This window comes from Microtus oregoni, unplaced genomic scaffold (assembly GCF_018167655.1).
Source record: "Microtus oregoni isolate MIOR12 unplaced genomic scaffold, Mior012 000012F_ref0000307, whole genome shotgun sequence".
Lineage (NCBI taxonomy): Eukaryota > Metazoa > Chordata > Mammalia > Rodentia > Cricetidae > Microtus > Microtus oregoni.
Genome location: NW_024543071.1, coordinates 22,196,048 through 22,213,727, shown reverse-complemented (window position 1 = coordinate 22,213,727; position 17,680 = coordinate 22,196,048). Strand labels below are relative to the sequence as shown.

Below are 17,680 nucleotides of genomic sequence, written 5' to 3'. Positions count from 1 at the left end.
AGTAATGTACATGTCCAACTTTATGTTGCTAACTTGAAACACTTTTCCTTAGCATTGATGTTTGAATTTTGTAAAGCATTAAGAATAGAAAACTGAGCCAGGCAGTGGTGGTGCATGCCTTTTAATCCCAGCACTCTGTGAGTTCAAGGCCAGCCTGGTCTACAGAAGGAGTTCCAGGATAGCCAGGGCTACACAGAAAAGCACTGTCTCAAAAAAAAAAGTATAAAAACGCTTTATTTGTGACCTTTTACCCTGTATTCATTTCTAATGAATTTCTAGACTTAAGAGTCTGAAATGGGAAAACTAAAAAAGTATTACCAGTACAACCATGAAAAAGTTGATACTGTGTCGTGTTTTAGGATTAAGACTGTAGGAAATGAATTATAGCTGGTAACTCAGGTATAAAAGTCCTGAAAATGTACTGAAGTCAAAATAAACTCCTGCTTCATGTGGTGATGTACTTCCAATAGTCCCTGAACTTAGGAAGACGAGGTAGGAACAGGAGTCCATGGTCATCCCTGGGCTCATAGTGAGTTCGAGATCACCCTGAGATACAGGTAACCCTTTTCAAAATATGCATATATGAGCAAATCCCTTTGAACATTCTAAAGCTGTCTCACTTGCCTTTTGAATGGCTAAGCAGTAAGATACAGGGAGCAAGCATGGCATGACAGTCTAGTGTGTAGCTACACCCAACTTTTTTTTTTTTTTTTTTTTTTTTTTTGGTTTTTCGAGACAGGGTTTCTCTGTGGCTTTGGAGCCTGTCCTGGAACTAGCTCTTGTAGACCAAGCAGGTCTCGAACTCACAGAGATCCGCCTGCCTCTGCCTCCCAAGTGCTGGGATTAAAGGCGTGCGCCACCATCGCCCGGCTTACACCCAACTTTTTATGTAGGTGCTTGGGATTCAAACTTAGTTCCTCACTCTTGGAGAGCAAGTGCTCTTAACTGTTGAGTCATCTCCCCAGACCCCTTGGGTAAATTTTTTTAATTAAAATTTTATGTGCCGGGTGTTGTGGTACACATCTTTAATCCCAGCACTCAGGAGGCAGAGGCAGGAGATCTCTGTGAGTTTGAGGCCAGGCTGGTCTACAGTGAGTTCCAGGACAGCTAGTGCTATACAGAGAAACCCTGTCTCAAAAAAAAAAAAAAACAAAAACAAAAAACAAAAACAAAAACAAACCAAACCAATAAATGAACAGAACAGAACAGAATAGAATTTGATGTATGTGGGTGTTTTGCTTGCATATGTGTCTGCATGCATACCCTGTCCCCACAGAGGCCAGAGAGGATGTTGGATCCCTAGAACTGAAGTTATACAGATGGTTATAAATCACCATGTGGTTGCTAAGAATCTAACCCAGGCCCTCTGGAGAGCAACCAGTGCTTGTAACTGAGCTGTCCCTCCTGCCCAGGTAATATTTTTTAAAGCAGGTATCAAAAAACCAGTAGCCATATTCTTAAGTATGAGTATAATGCTTATGAGCCATTATTTCTCTTGTTTTTAATGGAAGGGCACTTGTCAGATTGTACACTAAACAAGAATGTAAGGTTTCATTTATAATTTTTTCTGAATTACTAGTAAAACAATAATATGTTTATGAAATATAATACATCATAGGGTGATAATTTCCCCCATCACATTTTTAAACCTTTTAAGCTTCCTTCTTTTGGCCAGTGAGATGATGATATAGAGGGTGTAGTGTTGCTCCAAGTCTGATGACATGAATTCGATTTCAGGTCCCATGTGGCAGACAGAGAGGACTGATTTTGAACGCTGTCCTCTGACCTCCCCACACATGCATACTTATACATACAAATAAAAAATGTAGGCCGGGCGTTGGTGGTGCACGCCTTTAATCCCAGCACTCGGGAGGCAGAGGCAGGCGGATCTCTGTGAGTTCGAGACCAGCCTGGTCTACAGAGCTAGTTCTAGGACAGGCTCCAAAACCACAGAGAAACCCAGTCTTGAAAAACCAAAAAAAAAAAAAAAGTAGTAAATTTAAATGTATTAAGTGTTTTTGCATGTATATATATAAGATGTATTTTCCTGTAACTTATTTCAAGAAAGCTTCACCATATGTAATTATCTTTTATGTATGTGAAATTTAACCATCGTGTTTTAAATAATTTTTCATAGATAGAAGAAATTTCTAGGTGAAAGTTGGTTAAATATTCTTAAAATATTTTGTTAATATAGTAAATTATATTAAAAATCTGGTCGATTTTAGTGTCATCCATGTTAGCACTAAAGAAACATAAAAACGCTTAGTGGTAGAGCACTTGCCTGTCGTGCACATGGCCCTTTTTCCTTCCATTACCAGCAGAGGGAAACAAAGCTAACAAAGTGTGTTCTAGACTAATAGCAAAATCACACAGACAGAGATTGGGATCAAGTTCTGAGCCACAATAATATTGGCAGTATTGTATTTTGAGGATGATCACATATACTGTTTTGCAAGTGTGAAATTCCTGCTTGTTGCCTTTTGAACCATTAGTGAACCATATTAAAAGTTGAATTTCTAGTATCAATTACAGTGTCATTCATTTGACCTGGATTTCTGGCTTTTCTAAATTAATAGATAAAGTTAGAATATAATTAGTTTGTCTCTGACCTCGAAACTGCAAGCAGGAATGTTTTCAAATGAGCATGTTATGAATAATTATAGTATAGTTGGATCCTACATTGACTATACCCATTTCCATCTTTATTTCAATCTGACTTTTTTCTCAGTAGAAATGAATTATTAATATGTGTGTACGTGGCATTATTTTTGTGTTGTCCTTAATGTGAAAATGAGACTTTGTACTTGGATGATAGCCCAGGTTTTCCATCAATACTCATGCCAGTCTCTGAATGAAATTTGAATTGAGTAATTAAATCACTTTAACAGAATTTAGCTAACAAGAAAAAAATGTTTTAAAATATTGATTTCTGGGCTGAGATGTAGTTCAGTGGGTAGAACACTTGCCTATCATTGCATTAAGCCCTGCACAACATAAACTAGGTGTGATGGCATATGCCTGTCATCCCTGCACTCACGGTGGGGAGGGTGAAGAGACGGGACAGGAGCAGCTACATAGCATAGCATAGCTACATAGACAGCGTGATCTGTCTTCAAAAAAGGTCACACTACTTAGTTAAGTCTTTCTTTTTGAACAAGTTTTTGTTGTTTGTGAACAAGTTCTTGGACTTTAATTTTGCTTAAATATAGATAACCTTTGCATAAGATTTGACTAATACTGCAGAAATGATGTTCTTTGATACTATTAAGTTGTCCAATGACTGGCTTGTGTTGAGATTTTATTCCTGCAAAGTCATTAAGCTTATTAAAATGTAAATTTTTTTTCCTCTTTTGTCACCTTCAAAGGGTAGTGAATAACTTCCTTTTGGTGTGTTTTACATTCATAATTGATAAAAATATTATGTCTTTCTTTTTATGAATATATAAATTTCATCAAAGTTTATGTGACTTGAATATTGGGAGAGGAACTCAAACTGGGCTTATACTTGTTAGAGGGGGATATGAACCTTAACAGGAAAGGGTGGTGGGGGGGGGGGGGAGAACGAGCTGACAAATTAAACAGGCTAAGAGAATTTGAATGTCAGTCTTTCCCCATGATCAGAAAAGAGTCTTGGAAATAAGATACAAGCTTAAAAATACTCTGCTATTTTATAGCATGTTGCAGGAGGTCCTTCCGCTCCTCCAGCTGATAGCTGCTGAGATACCAGCCCATTGGGGTGTGGTCTCTCTCCCTTAAAAAAGCGGCTACTTCCCTTCTCACCCCTTTTCGCTTCCTGCTCTGTTTCTGGCGACTAGACTCCTTCCTGATTGCGCAGAGGGCTGTTGTCTGGGAAGGTGATCTGTAAGTTTTTTCCCCTTTAAATAAATATCACCCTATTAATCATAATTCCAAACTGGTGTGACATTGTTTGCGACTTACGCCTTCAATAGCATTAGTTCTTTGCATATCAAAGTTGCATTAAAAGCTTGATTCTCTAGTTATCTCAGACGTATATATTAGGCATGGCTTAAGATCTTGGCCACAGTTTCTTTTTTAAAAAGATGCTATTGCAAGACTTGACTTGTATTTTTTTTTTCTGATCGGTCTTTCAGCTATAGAACCCAAGGCATCCTGTGGTAGAATATCTAGTGCTAGTAACTGAAAGTGTAACATTAGCAAACTCTAGTTTTTTTCCTCTCTGGCAGAGCTAGAAGGACAGATACCTTGAACTGATCCTAGATTCTTCCTTAAGATCATCTTGCTTTTACTTCAGTGAATGTATAATTTGCTTGACAAACATTGACTGGTATAATTCACATGATTTAGGTTCTTAATATAGAAAAAAATACATTGAGTGGTATATGTTTTAGTAGAATTATGTTTAGGATATAAGAATACAATTTAGTTATTTTCCACAAATATGACATGTGAATTGTGTACTATAGCGAACTAGTTAGAACTGACCAGGTAGACACATGGAAAAAACCTTTTTAGATACAGGAAGTTGAATGAGCAAATGGGAACAAATAAGCTGTGTGGGGTTAATTGGTTGATGTGTTAAGTATTGTCCATATAAATCCACTGACAAGGAGCAAAAGTTTATTTTGGATTGGTTTCAGAGGATTCAGTTCTCGATCAGGTGTTTCTACTTCTGGATGTGGTGAGGTAGACACTATGATGGGGAACATGATCAGAGCTGCTTATGAAGCTCTGTTGCCAAGCCTGATGAGCCCGAGTCTGATCCCCACACTCACATGGTAGCAGGAAAAAACTGGTGGAAGTTGTCTTCTGACCTTCACATGCATTGTGATGCACACACACCTGTGTGTAAACATGTACAGCGACACACAAAAGTATAAATTGAGAGAGTTGTGAGATGAAAGACCAGAAATTTTTAAAAAAAGAAAAAAAAGCTGCTCACCTCATAGCAGATGGGGAAAAGATCCCTAAAATTTGCTTCTTTAAGGACATGACCCCAGCTACCTAATATCCCTGCTAGCCCCACCTCCTACAGGTTGTCCCACCTTCCTTGTGCAGCAGACTGGTGACTAAGTCTTTTGTATGTGCGTCTTTCAGGAACATTTAAAATCCAAATGATAACAGCTAACATATCAGAGACTTAGAGTAGATGGTGAAGAATCCTTAGCTATAAGCCTAGAAAACTAGATTTTATCCAAAATACCTTTAGGTAAGGTATTGAAATACTAAATTCATATATATTAGAAAGATAATTCTGGAAGTAGCATAGAAACTAAACAGTAGATTTGTAGATATGGACATGAAGTTATAGTGGGTCAGTCTGGCATTCTGCTCCTCAAACATAGTGTCTTAGTAGCATTATTTAGAATTTGTTTTAAGACTACAGAGGACCGGGCTGGAGAGATGGCTCAGAGGTTAAGAGCACTGCCTGCTCTTCCAAAGGTCCTGAGTTCAATTCCCAGCAACCACATGGTGGCTCACAACCATTTATAATGAGATCTGGTGCCCTCTTCTGGCTTACAGCATACATGCAGACAGAATACTGAGAATACTGTACACATAATAAATAAATAAATCTTAAAAAAAAAGAATACAGAGGACCCAGGTTTGATTCCCAATACTCAAATGGTGACTCACAGCTGTTATCCAGTTCCAGGGAATCCTATGCCCTCTTTTGGCCTCTACAGGTACTGCATGCATAAATGACATAAATGCCAGCAAAACACCAACATTAAACTAAGAAAAAGAATACAAATTTTCCCTGGCATGGTGGCACATCCTTTTAAAACCCCATCGCTAGCTGGGTGGTGGTGGTGCATGCCTTTAATCCCAGCACTTGGGAGGCAGAGGCAGGTAGATCTCTGAGTTTAAGGCCAGCCTGGTCCATAAAGGACAGCCATAGCTGTAACACAGAGAAACCCCATCTTGAAAAACCAAAAATAAATAAATAAAAATAAAATAAAACAAAATCCAAGCACTCAGGAGATAGAAATAAGCAGATCTCTGTGAGTTCAATGTTAGGGTGATCTGCATAGTGAGATTCTACATAGTGAGTTCCAAGCCAATTAGGGCTATATAGGAAGAACTTGTCAAAAATGAAAGATGGAGGGAGGGAGGAGAAACATCTTTTGGCAGCACTATACATTAAATTCTCTCTCTCTTGTTTTTGTTTTGTTTGGAGGCAAGGTCTCACACTCAGGTTTGCCTGGAAGAGGTGCCATTCATTACCTCACAAGTACTGGGATTATAAGTATGCCCAAGTGCTATATTGCTTTAAAAAATTACATTCCATTGTATTTGTGCATCTGTATGTGTCTCTCTATGTGTGTATACACAAATGTTCCATGGCATTCATGCTGAGGTCAGAGGACCACCTGATGGAGTCAGTTCCCTCCTTCCACTGTGTGGGTCTCCCTCTCTCTAGTCCTGCTCTGTCACTTTTTGCAGTTTGTAATTCACTGCTGAAATTTCAAGTTGATTGTTATCTCCTTAAATACAGTAAATTCATATTTTGAATTATAATGATTCAATAGAGAGAAATATTTTGAGTTAGAAAATGTGTAATAATCATATATCTTAGTTAGGTTTTTTTAAAATATTTATTTATTTATTATGTATACAATATTCTGTGTGCATGTCTGCAGGCCAGAAGAGGGCACCAGACCTCTTTACAGATGGTTGTGAGCCACCATGTGGATGCCGGGAATTGAACTCAGGACCTTTGAAAGAGCAGGCAATGCTCTTAACCACTGAGCCATCTCTCCAGCCCTTAGTTAGGGTTTTTATTGCTGTGAAGAGACACATGATCATGGCAGCTGTTATAGAGGAAAACAATTGATGTGGTGGCTTACAGTTTCGGAGATTCAGTCTATTAATGTGGCGGGGAGCATGGAGGCATGCAGATAGACAGATGTGGTGCTGGAGGAGTAACTGAGAGTCTTACATCTGGCAGGCAATAGGAAGTCAACTAAGACACTGGGAAGTATCCTGAGCATAGGAAACCTCAAAGCCTGTCCCCATAGTGACACACTTCCTCCAAAAAGGCCATAGCCACTCTAACAAAGCTGCACCTCCTAATAGTGCCACTCCCTATTAATTTATGGGGGCCAGTTACATTCAGACTACCACATCATATAAAAAGAAGTATAGGCTGTGGTAGCTAAGCACTAGTGAATGAAACCTTTGATCACTTTAAGTACCTTTAACTTTCTTCATATGAATGATCAATTAATGTCTTTTATAATTGCTAGATGACTTTTAAAAGTTGTGTGTGTGTGTCTGTCTGTCTATCTGTCATGTCTGCACATGAGTTTGTGCATGTACATTCAGGTACCTGCAAAGGCCAGAAGAGGTTGTCAGAATCTCCTGGAGCTGGAGTTATAGGTAGTTGTGAGCTGTTCATCATGGGTGCTGGGATCTGAGCTCTGATAATCTATATTCTATAAGAGCAACAAGAGCAAGTGCTCTTAACTGTCTAGCAGTCTCTCCAGACTCAGGCAGCTTTTTCTTTTTTTAAATATTTATTTATTTATTATGTATACAATATTCTGTCTGTGTATATGCCTGCAGGCCAGAAGAGGGCACCAGGCCCCATTACAGATGGTTGTGAGCCACCATGTGGTTGCTGGGAATTGAACTCAGGACCTTTGGAAGAGCAGGCAATGCTCTTAACCTCTGAGCCATCTCTCCAGCCCCAGCTTTTTTTTTTAAAGAAAAATATAAAAGTATGAATCAAACAGATTATAAATGAATAAACTTATTATTGATTTTTGGTCAGTTTCTGGGAGTAGATTTCACAAAATTGTAAACATTTCTTTAAAATGCTCAAGTGGGCCTGGTGGTGGTAGTGCACACCTTTAATCCCAACACTCAGGAGGCAGAGACAAAGACAAGTGGATCTCTGAGTTTGAAGCAAGCCTGGTCTACAGAGTGAGTCTAAAACAGCCAGGGCTGCACAGAGAAACCCTGTCTTGAAAAACGAAAAAAGAGACAAAAAACCAAAGTCCGAAAACTTTGGACTCATGGTGAGGTCTTGAGATCATAGTCCCTGGTTGGGTTGGGGTGCTGAATACAGTTGTTTAGCTAAACTGATATAATATCAAGCTGATTTCCAAATATATGTGCTTAGCCGGGCGGTGGTGGCGCACGCCTTTAATCCCAGCACTCGGGAGGCAGAGGCAGGTGAATCTCTGTGAGTTCGAGGCCAGCCTGATCTACAAGAGCTAGTTCCAGGACAGGACCAAAAAGCTACGGAGAAACCCTGTCTCGAAAAATCAAAAAAAAAAAAAAACAAAAAAAAAACAAATATATGTGCTTATACCCGTAGAAAAACCCTCTCTTGAAAAAAACAAAAAACAGCAACATGCAAAAAAAAAAAAAAACCAAAAAGAAGCTCAAATGGAGAAATTTAAGTAATTCTACAAAGAATAAATTAATATTGTATCTTTTAGAAGAATGATCAGATTTAATGAAATAGAGGAATATTATAAAATAGTTTTTTAATTTAGTAAAGTTTATTGTGTTTAAGGCTATAATTTATATGATGTATTGGTAATTTGTTTATAATTAGAGGAAGGAGGTGTACTTATAAGCCAAGACTTTCTTCTCTTGGAGTGTTTATATATGTAGTAGTTAGAGTTACAGAAGCCTGAAATCTAAAAGCACCATTTGATTAGAATCTCAGTATCACCCTTTCGAGAGTTCTTCTGAGCTTTAGAGTTCAGTAGACCATCTCCTGTCTCAGCATTTCCATCATTCATCTAAGACGTAGAAAGTAACTTTATTTGCTTAGGTAGATGATACTGCTGAGGGAAATGAGACAAAGGGTCTCTAAGACCACCCCAGTTCATCTGGAGTACTTCTGTCCTTCTTTCTCCTAACACAGTTTGGTACTTTTTATATGACATGAATTTATACTTAGGCTGCCCTAGGAAATAAAAAAGAAATTTATTTATTTTCTTGATATTTTATATTCCTTATAGCATAATCCCCTTAATAATAGAGGTTTAATAGTACATACTGAAAATTAGAAAAGTCTCTACATAAATTATATCCTTATTTGCTCTAGGAATATGAAGCACGAACAGGGAGAACCTGTAAAGTACCACCTCAGTCTTCAAGACGTAAGAATTTTGAGTTTGAGCCACTTTCTACCACTGCCCTGATTCTTGAGGACCGGCCATCGTAAGTATTTAGTGATCATTAGGTTCATTATTTATACTTAAAGTTAGATTTAATTGTTTTCAGTATTTCATTTAAAATAGAACTTAAATACAGGAAGGGATTTTTTTTTTTCTGTTTCGTTTTGATATAGGATCTCATTTAGCCTTGGCTGGTTTTAAATCTAATATTTTCCTGTTGTACTTTCCAGTGTAGACTTGTAGGATACATCACCATGTATCCTAAAACGAACAGGGAAAAACATATCTTTACAGCCTCACTATGTAGACCTGGCTGTCCTGGAACTTTTTATGTAGAGCAGTGCTGGAACTAAAGGTGTGCACCACCACAACCCAGCCCTTATAAAACACAATCTTTATTCTTTCCAGGAATGATGATGTGTACCTGTAGTCCCTTCTGTCCAGGAGCTGAGGTAGGAGTGTCACTTGAAACCACAAATTTATGATCAGGCTGGGAGATGCATGCATACATACATATATACATACATACATACATACCACACACACACACACACCCCAAGACTTTAGTCTCAGAACTGAGACTAAACCACCACCAATGAAACCAACTTGTTTTTTTTGTCTGTTTCTATTTTCAGCACAGTATTCTTTATCTTATGGCAAGCATTACTAGGGGATTGATTATTTTGGTCTAATATGTATTTGAGATATACCAATCCTTGCCTTTTATATCATATAACTACTGAATGCCAACCAAATCATTTACTACCACTAAGAATTTATTCTTGGGCTGGAGAGGTAGGTCAATGGTTAAAAGCACCGGCTACTCTTTGAGAGGACCCAGGTTCAATACTCAGTACCCACATGGCAGCTCACAATGAGTCCAGTTCCAGGCCCTCTTCTCGCCTCTGGGTACCAAACATGCACATGGTGCCTAGAAATACATGAAGTCAAAACACCCATACACAGAATAATAATACAATTAAAACAATCTTTTCTGGGGGCTGGAGAAATGGCTCAGAGATTAAGAGCATTGGCTGCTCTTCCAGAGGTCCTGAGTTCAACCCCCAGCAACCACATGGTAGTTCACAACCATCTATAATGGGATCTGGTGCCCTCTTCTGGCAGAACACTGTATACTTAATAAATAAAGTCTAAATCTTTTCTTAGGGGTTGGCTACAATTTAGGAGTAGAGTGTATATTTAGAATGTGCAAGGCCCTGGGTTCAATCCCTAGCAAGTATCTTACACCCTTACTAAAGCAATACTATTTGTTTCCTAATCTCTTTTCCCCTCTCTGAGTCTCCTGGGTGTGTTTTTGTTGTTGTTAGGTTTTTCTTTTCATTTTTCTTTTTCTGTCATCTTGCCACTTCGCTGGTCTGCATCTGTTACCTTGTTGAACATAAAAATAAACAATCTGGGGGGGGCTGGAGAGATGGCTCAGAGGTTAAGAGCACTGCCTGCTCTTCCAAAGGTCCTGAGTTCAATTCCCGGCAACCACATAGTGGCTGATAACCATCTGTAATGAGGTCTGGTGGCCTCTTCTAGCCTTCAGGCATACACACAGACAGAATATTGTATACATAATAAATAAATAAATATTTTAAAACAACAACAACAAAAATAAACAATCTGGAGCTAAACAAAAGTAGAATGTTTTGTAAAAGTTTTCAAAGAAGATGAAAGGCTGAGATTGGGATTATAAGGACATTTAAGACTAAAAAATTGTGGCCCTCATAAAACTTTTTAATTGGATAGAATTGGGTGTGAGAATGATCTGGATGTGATATATGTCTACCCATTGATCACCATAGTTGACTGGACTGATCTGGGTGTCTCACTTACCCCTCTGTATGTTGAAGGGTTCTTGCACGTATTGCCATTGGTGGAAAAGTTGACCATGGAGATATAATGCCTTTAATACCAGCACTCAGGAGGCAGAGGGAGGTGGATCTCTGTGAGTTTAAGGCCAGCCTGGTCTACAGAGTGAGTTCTAGGGCAGCCAAGACTATCCAGAGAATCCCTGTCTTGAAAAACCAACACCCCCCACTGAGAGAGAGAAAGAGAGAGAGGGGTGGGGGGAAGAGAGAGAGAGAGACAGAGAGAGAGAGAGAGAGCGCACGCGTGAAAGCTCAGAACACTGCCAATTTTGTGGGCACTAGATTAAGCCCTGTGGTTTTGTTTTTGTTTTTTTTTTTTTTACACATATAAACATTTAAGTCATAGAACTTGTTACCCATGACCTTTACAATAAGAATGAGTTCTACTGACTGATAAACAGAGCTCAGGTCTAGAAGGATCTGTTATATAGGATAGATTCTATTGGTGGAGGATGCCAAAATACATAGGACCTCTTTCATAGGGATGTGTTCTGTTCACTTGGGAGACAAAGCTCAGGATCAGGACCTAAACAATGCTCAGGATACTCGGGGATCCAGGAAGGCTGGCTCACAGAGTAGCAAAAAGATCACTAAGTTGATTACTTTTCACTCTGGCATTCTAGGTGACTATGTATTATTCATTTCCTTCCACTGAAGATAACAGGCCCACTTGATTGGCAATCCTGGTTTCTCCAGTGCTTGTTCTAAGCTCTGCTTCCTACATATGTCCTTCCTAAGGCAGTGTGTTTGGTTGATGAGAATGATCTTCCTTGATAGAGAGTGTCTGATTAAGTAGTTAACACTCCCCCTCTAGGACCTCCAAATCAGTTCTAAATTTAGTAACTTTATTCTCAATAATTTTTACATTGATTTTTTTTAATATTTATTTATTATGTATACAATATTCTGTGTGTGTGTATGCCTGCAGGCCAGAAGAGAGCACCAGAGCTCATTACAGATGGTTGTGAGCCACCATGTGGTTGCCGGGAATTGAACTCAGGACCTTTTGAAGAGCAGGCAATGCTCTTAACCTCTGAGCCATCTCTCCAGACCTACATTGATTTTTTTAAAAGGCTTTTTAGGAACCTGGTAATAGGAGCTGGTAGTACTGACTCACAGCTGTTACTCCAGTACTTGGATGGCTGAGGCAAAAGCATTGCTGTGAGTTGGAGGCCACCATATGCTATACAGTAAGATTTGTACATCTCTGGGGTATCCAGAGAAATCCCTGTTTCATCTTCCCTATCCCCACCCCTCTACAATTAGTAATGAGACCATGTAAAAGTTTCACTTCAGACTTCCAGGTGTAAAAATGAACTCGGCCATTTCCAAGATTCTATTCTAAGGAAGAGTCATTTGCAGGAAAGCAAGGATGATTAGATAAGCAAGGAAAAAATATTTGGTTGAGGATCTTTAGATAGACTCGAAACTAAGCAGGTAGCTTATTCTATTACTCTAAATTTAATATAGTAATTAATTAGAATAAGTGTTGGAGCTCCCCCCATGTGTCTGGTCATCTGTAATCTAGAGATTAAATGTGATCTCTGTTTCATTTAACTCTGACTTGCTATAATGAATTCTTAAATTTGAATAGGGCTATTTTAGAAGGAAATGATTTATATGACTTATATAATTGCCATTTAAAGGTGCTTGAATATGGAAATGCTTAATCACTCATTACTTGTCTCCTCTTCAATGAATTGAAAAAACAGGTGCAGAGAACTGAAGTAAATGAAAATTCAGTCTTGTGAAGGATAACCCAGATGGTAACCCATGGGTCCAGCATGAATACTAAGTGAAACTCCTACCTGTTCTCTCCCAGAATACCTTCTGACAGATTCCGGTCAGATAACATCTATCCAGTTAGAGGCTGAGAAGCTGGAGCAGAGTCCTTAGTAATTTTGTAGGTTTTGTTTTTTTGTTTGTTTTCCTGTTCATGGATGCAGACAGGTTCAAGATACCCTGTTTTTGTTTGTGTGTTTTGTTTTGAGGCAGGGTCTTACTCTATACCCAGGCTAGCATAGAACTCATTATGTAGATCATTCTGGCCCCAAGCTGACAGAGATCCACCTGCCTCCACCTCCTGGGTGCTGGCTTACTGTTGAATTCAGCTTACTGGTAATGACATTTTTTAGCTGTGAGATATCATCTATGAGAGCAGTACAGAAAGGGCAAACGGCCAGAGAAAAGGCACAGTTGGTTAAAGGTACTTAAAGGCAGTAAGTCATAGTTATTGCCTGTGGTCAGTATTGTCAGTGGTCACCTTGATACAAACCCAGAGTTACCTGAAAAGAGGGAGCCTCAACTGAAGAAGGGCATATCCTTTGTTACTGACTATTGTAGGAGGGCCCAGCCCCTGTGGGTAGTGCCACCCCTGGGCGGGTGTTGTATGAGAGCAAGCCGAGCACTGGCCAGGGGATCTGCCCATTAAGTAGCACTCCTCCATGGTCTCTGCTTCAATTTCTGCATCCAGGTTCTCACCAGGAGCTCCTGCTGTGCCTTCTCTTGGTTATGAGCAGCAACATGGAAGCTGAAATAAACCCTTTCTTCTCTAAGTTGATTGTGATAAGGACGATCACAGCAACAAGAAAACAAACTCGAAGATTGTTCTTACAGAGAGCCTATTCTAGTGGTTCCCAGCACCCATGTTGGCTGGCTACAACTGCCTGTAACTCCAATTCCAGAGAATCTGATGCCCTCTGGCTTCCGTGTGCACCTACATATATGAGGCGCACATAAACACACAGTGATACACATATGGCCATATAAAAATATAAATCTTAGAAAAAAATGGGCAGAATTTCCTCTTTAGCATGGAATTGGTGCTGGATGCTTCCTCCTATGCAAATAGAAGTGATAATGTAAGGAGTTTCTTCTCCGAAGGAAACCTGTGCTTGGTTCTCCCTTTTCTCTCTTGTTCCATAGTTTTAGATGCATCTGGAGTCACTGAGTGCATAGGGTTCTTTTTATACTGCACAGGTTTTTATGGTTGAAACTCTTTTTTACAGATGGAACAATGATACTATCTCATCACCTGAAATCTGAGTTAGAAGATTTCAAATACAATACTTTCTGTAAATTCATCCTTGTGTGTGTATGCCTTTTCCTCTACTTATATAACTAAAAAACAAGAAATCCACAGATAAACCATTTCAAAAATAAAAACAAAACAAAAAAACAAAAATTAAGACATCCTTAAGGAATATGATATATCAGATACACTAATATGTTGCTGTGTTTCTTGTCAATTTGTTAAAGAAAAAAAAAACCACTGATACTTATAACATTTTTTTAAAAAAGTATCAGTGGGTAAAATTGCTTCTATTTTTTTTTTTATAGCAACATCTTTGAGAACTTCAGCAACAGCTTCTTTGAGATAGGGTCTCACTATCTCAAGCTGTTTAGCATTTGTAACCCTTTTGCCTTGGTTCCTGAGTGCTGGATCTACATGTGCACCAACACCAAACTGAATAATAGAAATTGTGAAAGGTGACTATGGATATATGGACAAGAATGGAACCCAGAGTCTCATTGTCTTAATGAATGGAACCCAGAGTCTCATTGTCTTAATTAGTGTTCATTGCTGCGGAGAGACACCATGGCCAAGGTAGCTCTTATAAAAGAAAACATTTAACTGGGGCTTGCTTACAGTTTCAGAGGCTTAATCCATTTTCTTTTGTTGTTGTTTTTTGTTTGTTTTTGTCGAGACAGGGTTTCTCTGTTTAGCCTTGACTGTCCTAGAACAGGCTGGCCTCTAACTCAGAGGTTAGCCTGCCTCTCCTCTTGAGCACTGGGATTAAAGGCTTGTTACCACTGCCCCCCCCCCCCCCCCCCCCCCCCCCCCCCCCGTCAGGTTTAGCCCATTGTCATCATTAGGAGGGAGCGCGGCAGCATACAGGCAGACAGAGTATGGAAGAGAAGTCAAGAGCTCTGTATCTGGATCCACAGGCAGCAGGAAGAAGCATTGGAACTGGTTTGGGCTTTTGAAACCAGCAGCACCCTCCCTGCCACCCCCACTTCCAGTGACACACTTCCTCCAACAAGGCCACACTTACTCCAGCAAGGTCTCACCTCCTAATCCCCCTCAAATAGTCCCACTTCCTAACGACCAGGCATTCAAATGTATGAGCCTATAGGGCCATTCTCATTCAAACCACTCTCCTCATGTAGGTGCAGCCTTGTTGGAGGAAGTGTGTCATTGGGTGGGGACTCTGAGCTTTCAAAAGTCTATGCCAGGCCCAGTCAGTCTCAATCTCTCTCTCTTTCTGTGGTCTAGGATATAGCTCTCAGCTACTGCCTCAGCACCCCTCCCCTTTATTTACTTCTTGAGACAGATGTAAAAATTAGTGAGTTTTTAGAAAAAAAAAAAAACACCCTAATCTGTTTTGGTTTTTGTTCTTTATTTACTATATAGCATACAGTTGTCTAGTAGTTGTGGTACTGAAGCTCTTGTCTTCAAAATGTCAAAGATTGCTGAGCATTGTGGCACTCATGCAGAGGCAGGTTAATCTCTCTCCGTTCAAGGCCTTCGCTTTTTGTGAAGCAAATGGTCAGTTTGTAATAGAATTATCCCTAATGACTGGATAGAATTGGTTAAAGTTGTTTCAGAGCCTGGTTCACAATTACAATTACCTGGATCAGAGAAGAGGCCAAGATTAATGAACAACCGAGTAAAGCTAGAGGTTGGGAAATCTCCCAAGATCAAATTCTTTCTATAGAAAGGCAAGCTGTATATGATGGCCACACCCTGGATTTAAGCCATGCTGCAGCTTTGAATGGTTGGGACAGAACTGAAGAAATAGGAAAGAAAATTGAGTCATTTAAGTAAAGTTATGCAGGGCTCAAAGGATTTCTTACAAAGATTGACTTCAGCAGTAAATAGAATTAAACCTTATTCAGAAGCTAGACAAATTATAATTGAATCTCTGGCTTTTGAAAATGCCAATTCTCAATGCAAAAGGATAATTAGGCCATTAAAGGCAAAGTCAGGACCTTTGAAGGAATGGAGCCGAGATACCATTAATATTGGATATTATGACAATGATGTTACTTGGATAGGAGAAGTGATTTCCAGAATTTTGAAGAAAAATCTAAATGTCAAATGTTTCAATTGTGGCAAATAAGGTCACCTTAAAGGGGATTGTAAAAAGGGTGCTCCTAGAAACAATGTTTTCTCTAAGCATAATCCACCCAGAATGCCCCTCCTTTCTGGATTAGGTGGAAGGTGTGGCAAACGCAGGCATTGGACTAATGAATGTAGTTCACTGAGGAATATTCAAGGTAATCCTTTGCCTTTGGGAAACTCCATGAGGGGCCTCTTGTAGGCCCTATGCCAAGTCCTGTTCAGTTGTTTCCTGTCATCATAGAGGAAAATCCTTCCCAGAGCAATGAACAGTCCTTCCCAGAACCTAATGCTTTGTAAGAAACCATACTGCTCTGGATAATAGAACAGCTATAGAAGAGAGAACAAAAAATTAGGCTGATTTAATTCCATAGTTTTTTCTACTATCCAATGTCTCTCTGCAGCTGTTGTTCTTTCCTCATTAGCATTTAGAAAATTAAAAGTTAATAAAGCAATATGCATTTAGCTTGTGCTATTATTTTAGAAATAAGTTTTCATTTTTCTTTTAGAGACAGGGTGTCACACTATAGTTCAAGTTGGTCAGGAACTTGCTATATAGCCCAGACTGGGCTCAGATTCACGACAGTCTTCCTGTTTCAGGCTCCCAAGTGCTAACATTATAAGCATGAGTCACTGTGCCCTACCTCTTTTGTTTTTTAATTATTATTAATTATATATAGTGTTCTACATGCATGAATGCCTACAGGCCACAAGAGGGCACCAGATCTCATTCTAGATTATTGTGAGCCACCTTGTGGTTGCTGGGAATTAACTCAGGAAGGCAGTGCTCTTACTCTTCAGCCCCTGCACCCTACCTCCTGTCAAACTATTTTTAAAATGTGTATAATTTTTTAGTTGTATGTCAGAAGGGTTTATGAAAAACAGCAAGTCACAGATTCAATGCAATGTCCATCAAAATCCCAGCAAAATTCTTCAAAGACCTTGAAAGAATGGTACACAACATCATATGGAAAAGCAAAAAACCCAGGATAGCCAAAACAATCCTGTTAAATAAAAGAACTTCTGGAGGCATCACAATCCCTGACTTCAAACTCTACTACAGAGCTACAGTACTGAAAACAGCCTGGTATTGGCATAAGAACAGACAGGAGAACCAATGGAACCAAATAGAAGACACGGATATCAATCCAAACATCTTTGAACACCTGATCTTTGACAAGAAAGCAAAAAATATCAAATGGAAAAAAGAAAGCATACTTAACAAGTGGTGCTGGCATAACTGGATATCAACATGTAGAAGAATGAAAATAGATCCATATCAGTCACCTTGCACAAAACTCAAGTCCAAATGGATCAAAGACCTCAACACAAAACCAACCATACTGAACCTCATAGAAGAGAAAGTGGGAAGTACACTTGAACATATTGGCACAGGGAACCATTTCCTAAATAGAACCCCAGCAGAACAGACACTGAGAGAAACAATTAGTAAATGGGACCTCCTGAAACTGAAAAGCTTCTGTAAAGCAAAGGACACAGTCAACAAGACAAAATGACGGCCTAAAGAATGGGAAAAGATCTTCACTAACCCCACATCA

At 39.2% G+C, this 17,680-nt stretch overlaps 1 protein-coding gene across 4 annotated transcripts in view; it reads left to right on the top strand.

Moving 5' to 3' along the window:
* Tbc1d12 (TBC1 domain family member 12) overlaps positions 1-17,680 on the top strand; it is a 79,372-nt gene that overhangs the window by 32,019 nt on the left and 29,673 nt on the right. For 3 of the 4 annotated variants that reach the window (XM_041661830.1, XM_041661828.1, XM_041661829.1), the window contains exon 3: positions 9,050-9,165. The exons of the other annotated variant lie outside the window; for it this stretch is intronic. In XM_041661830.1, the coding sequence (XP_041517764.1) occupies positions 9,050-9,165 (116 nt within the window). The remainder of the gene's footprint in view (positions 1-9,049; positions 9,166-17,680) is intronic. 4 annotated transcript variants of the gene reach the window in all.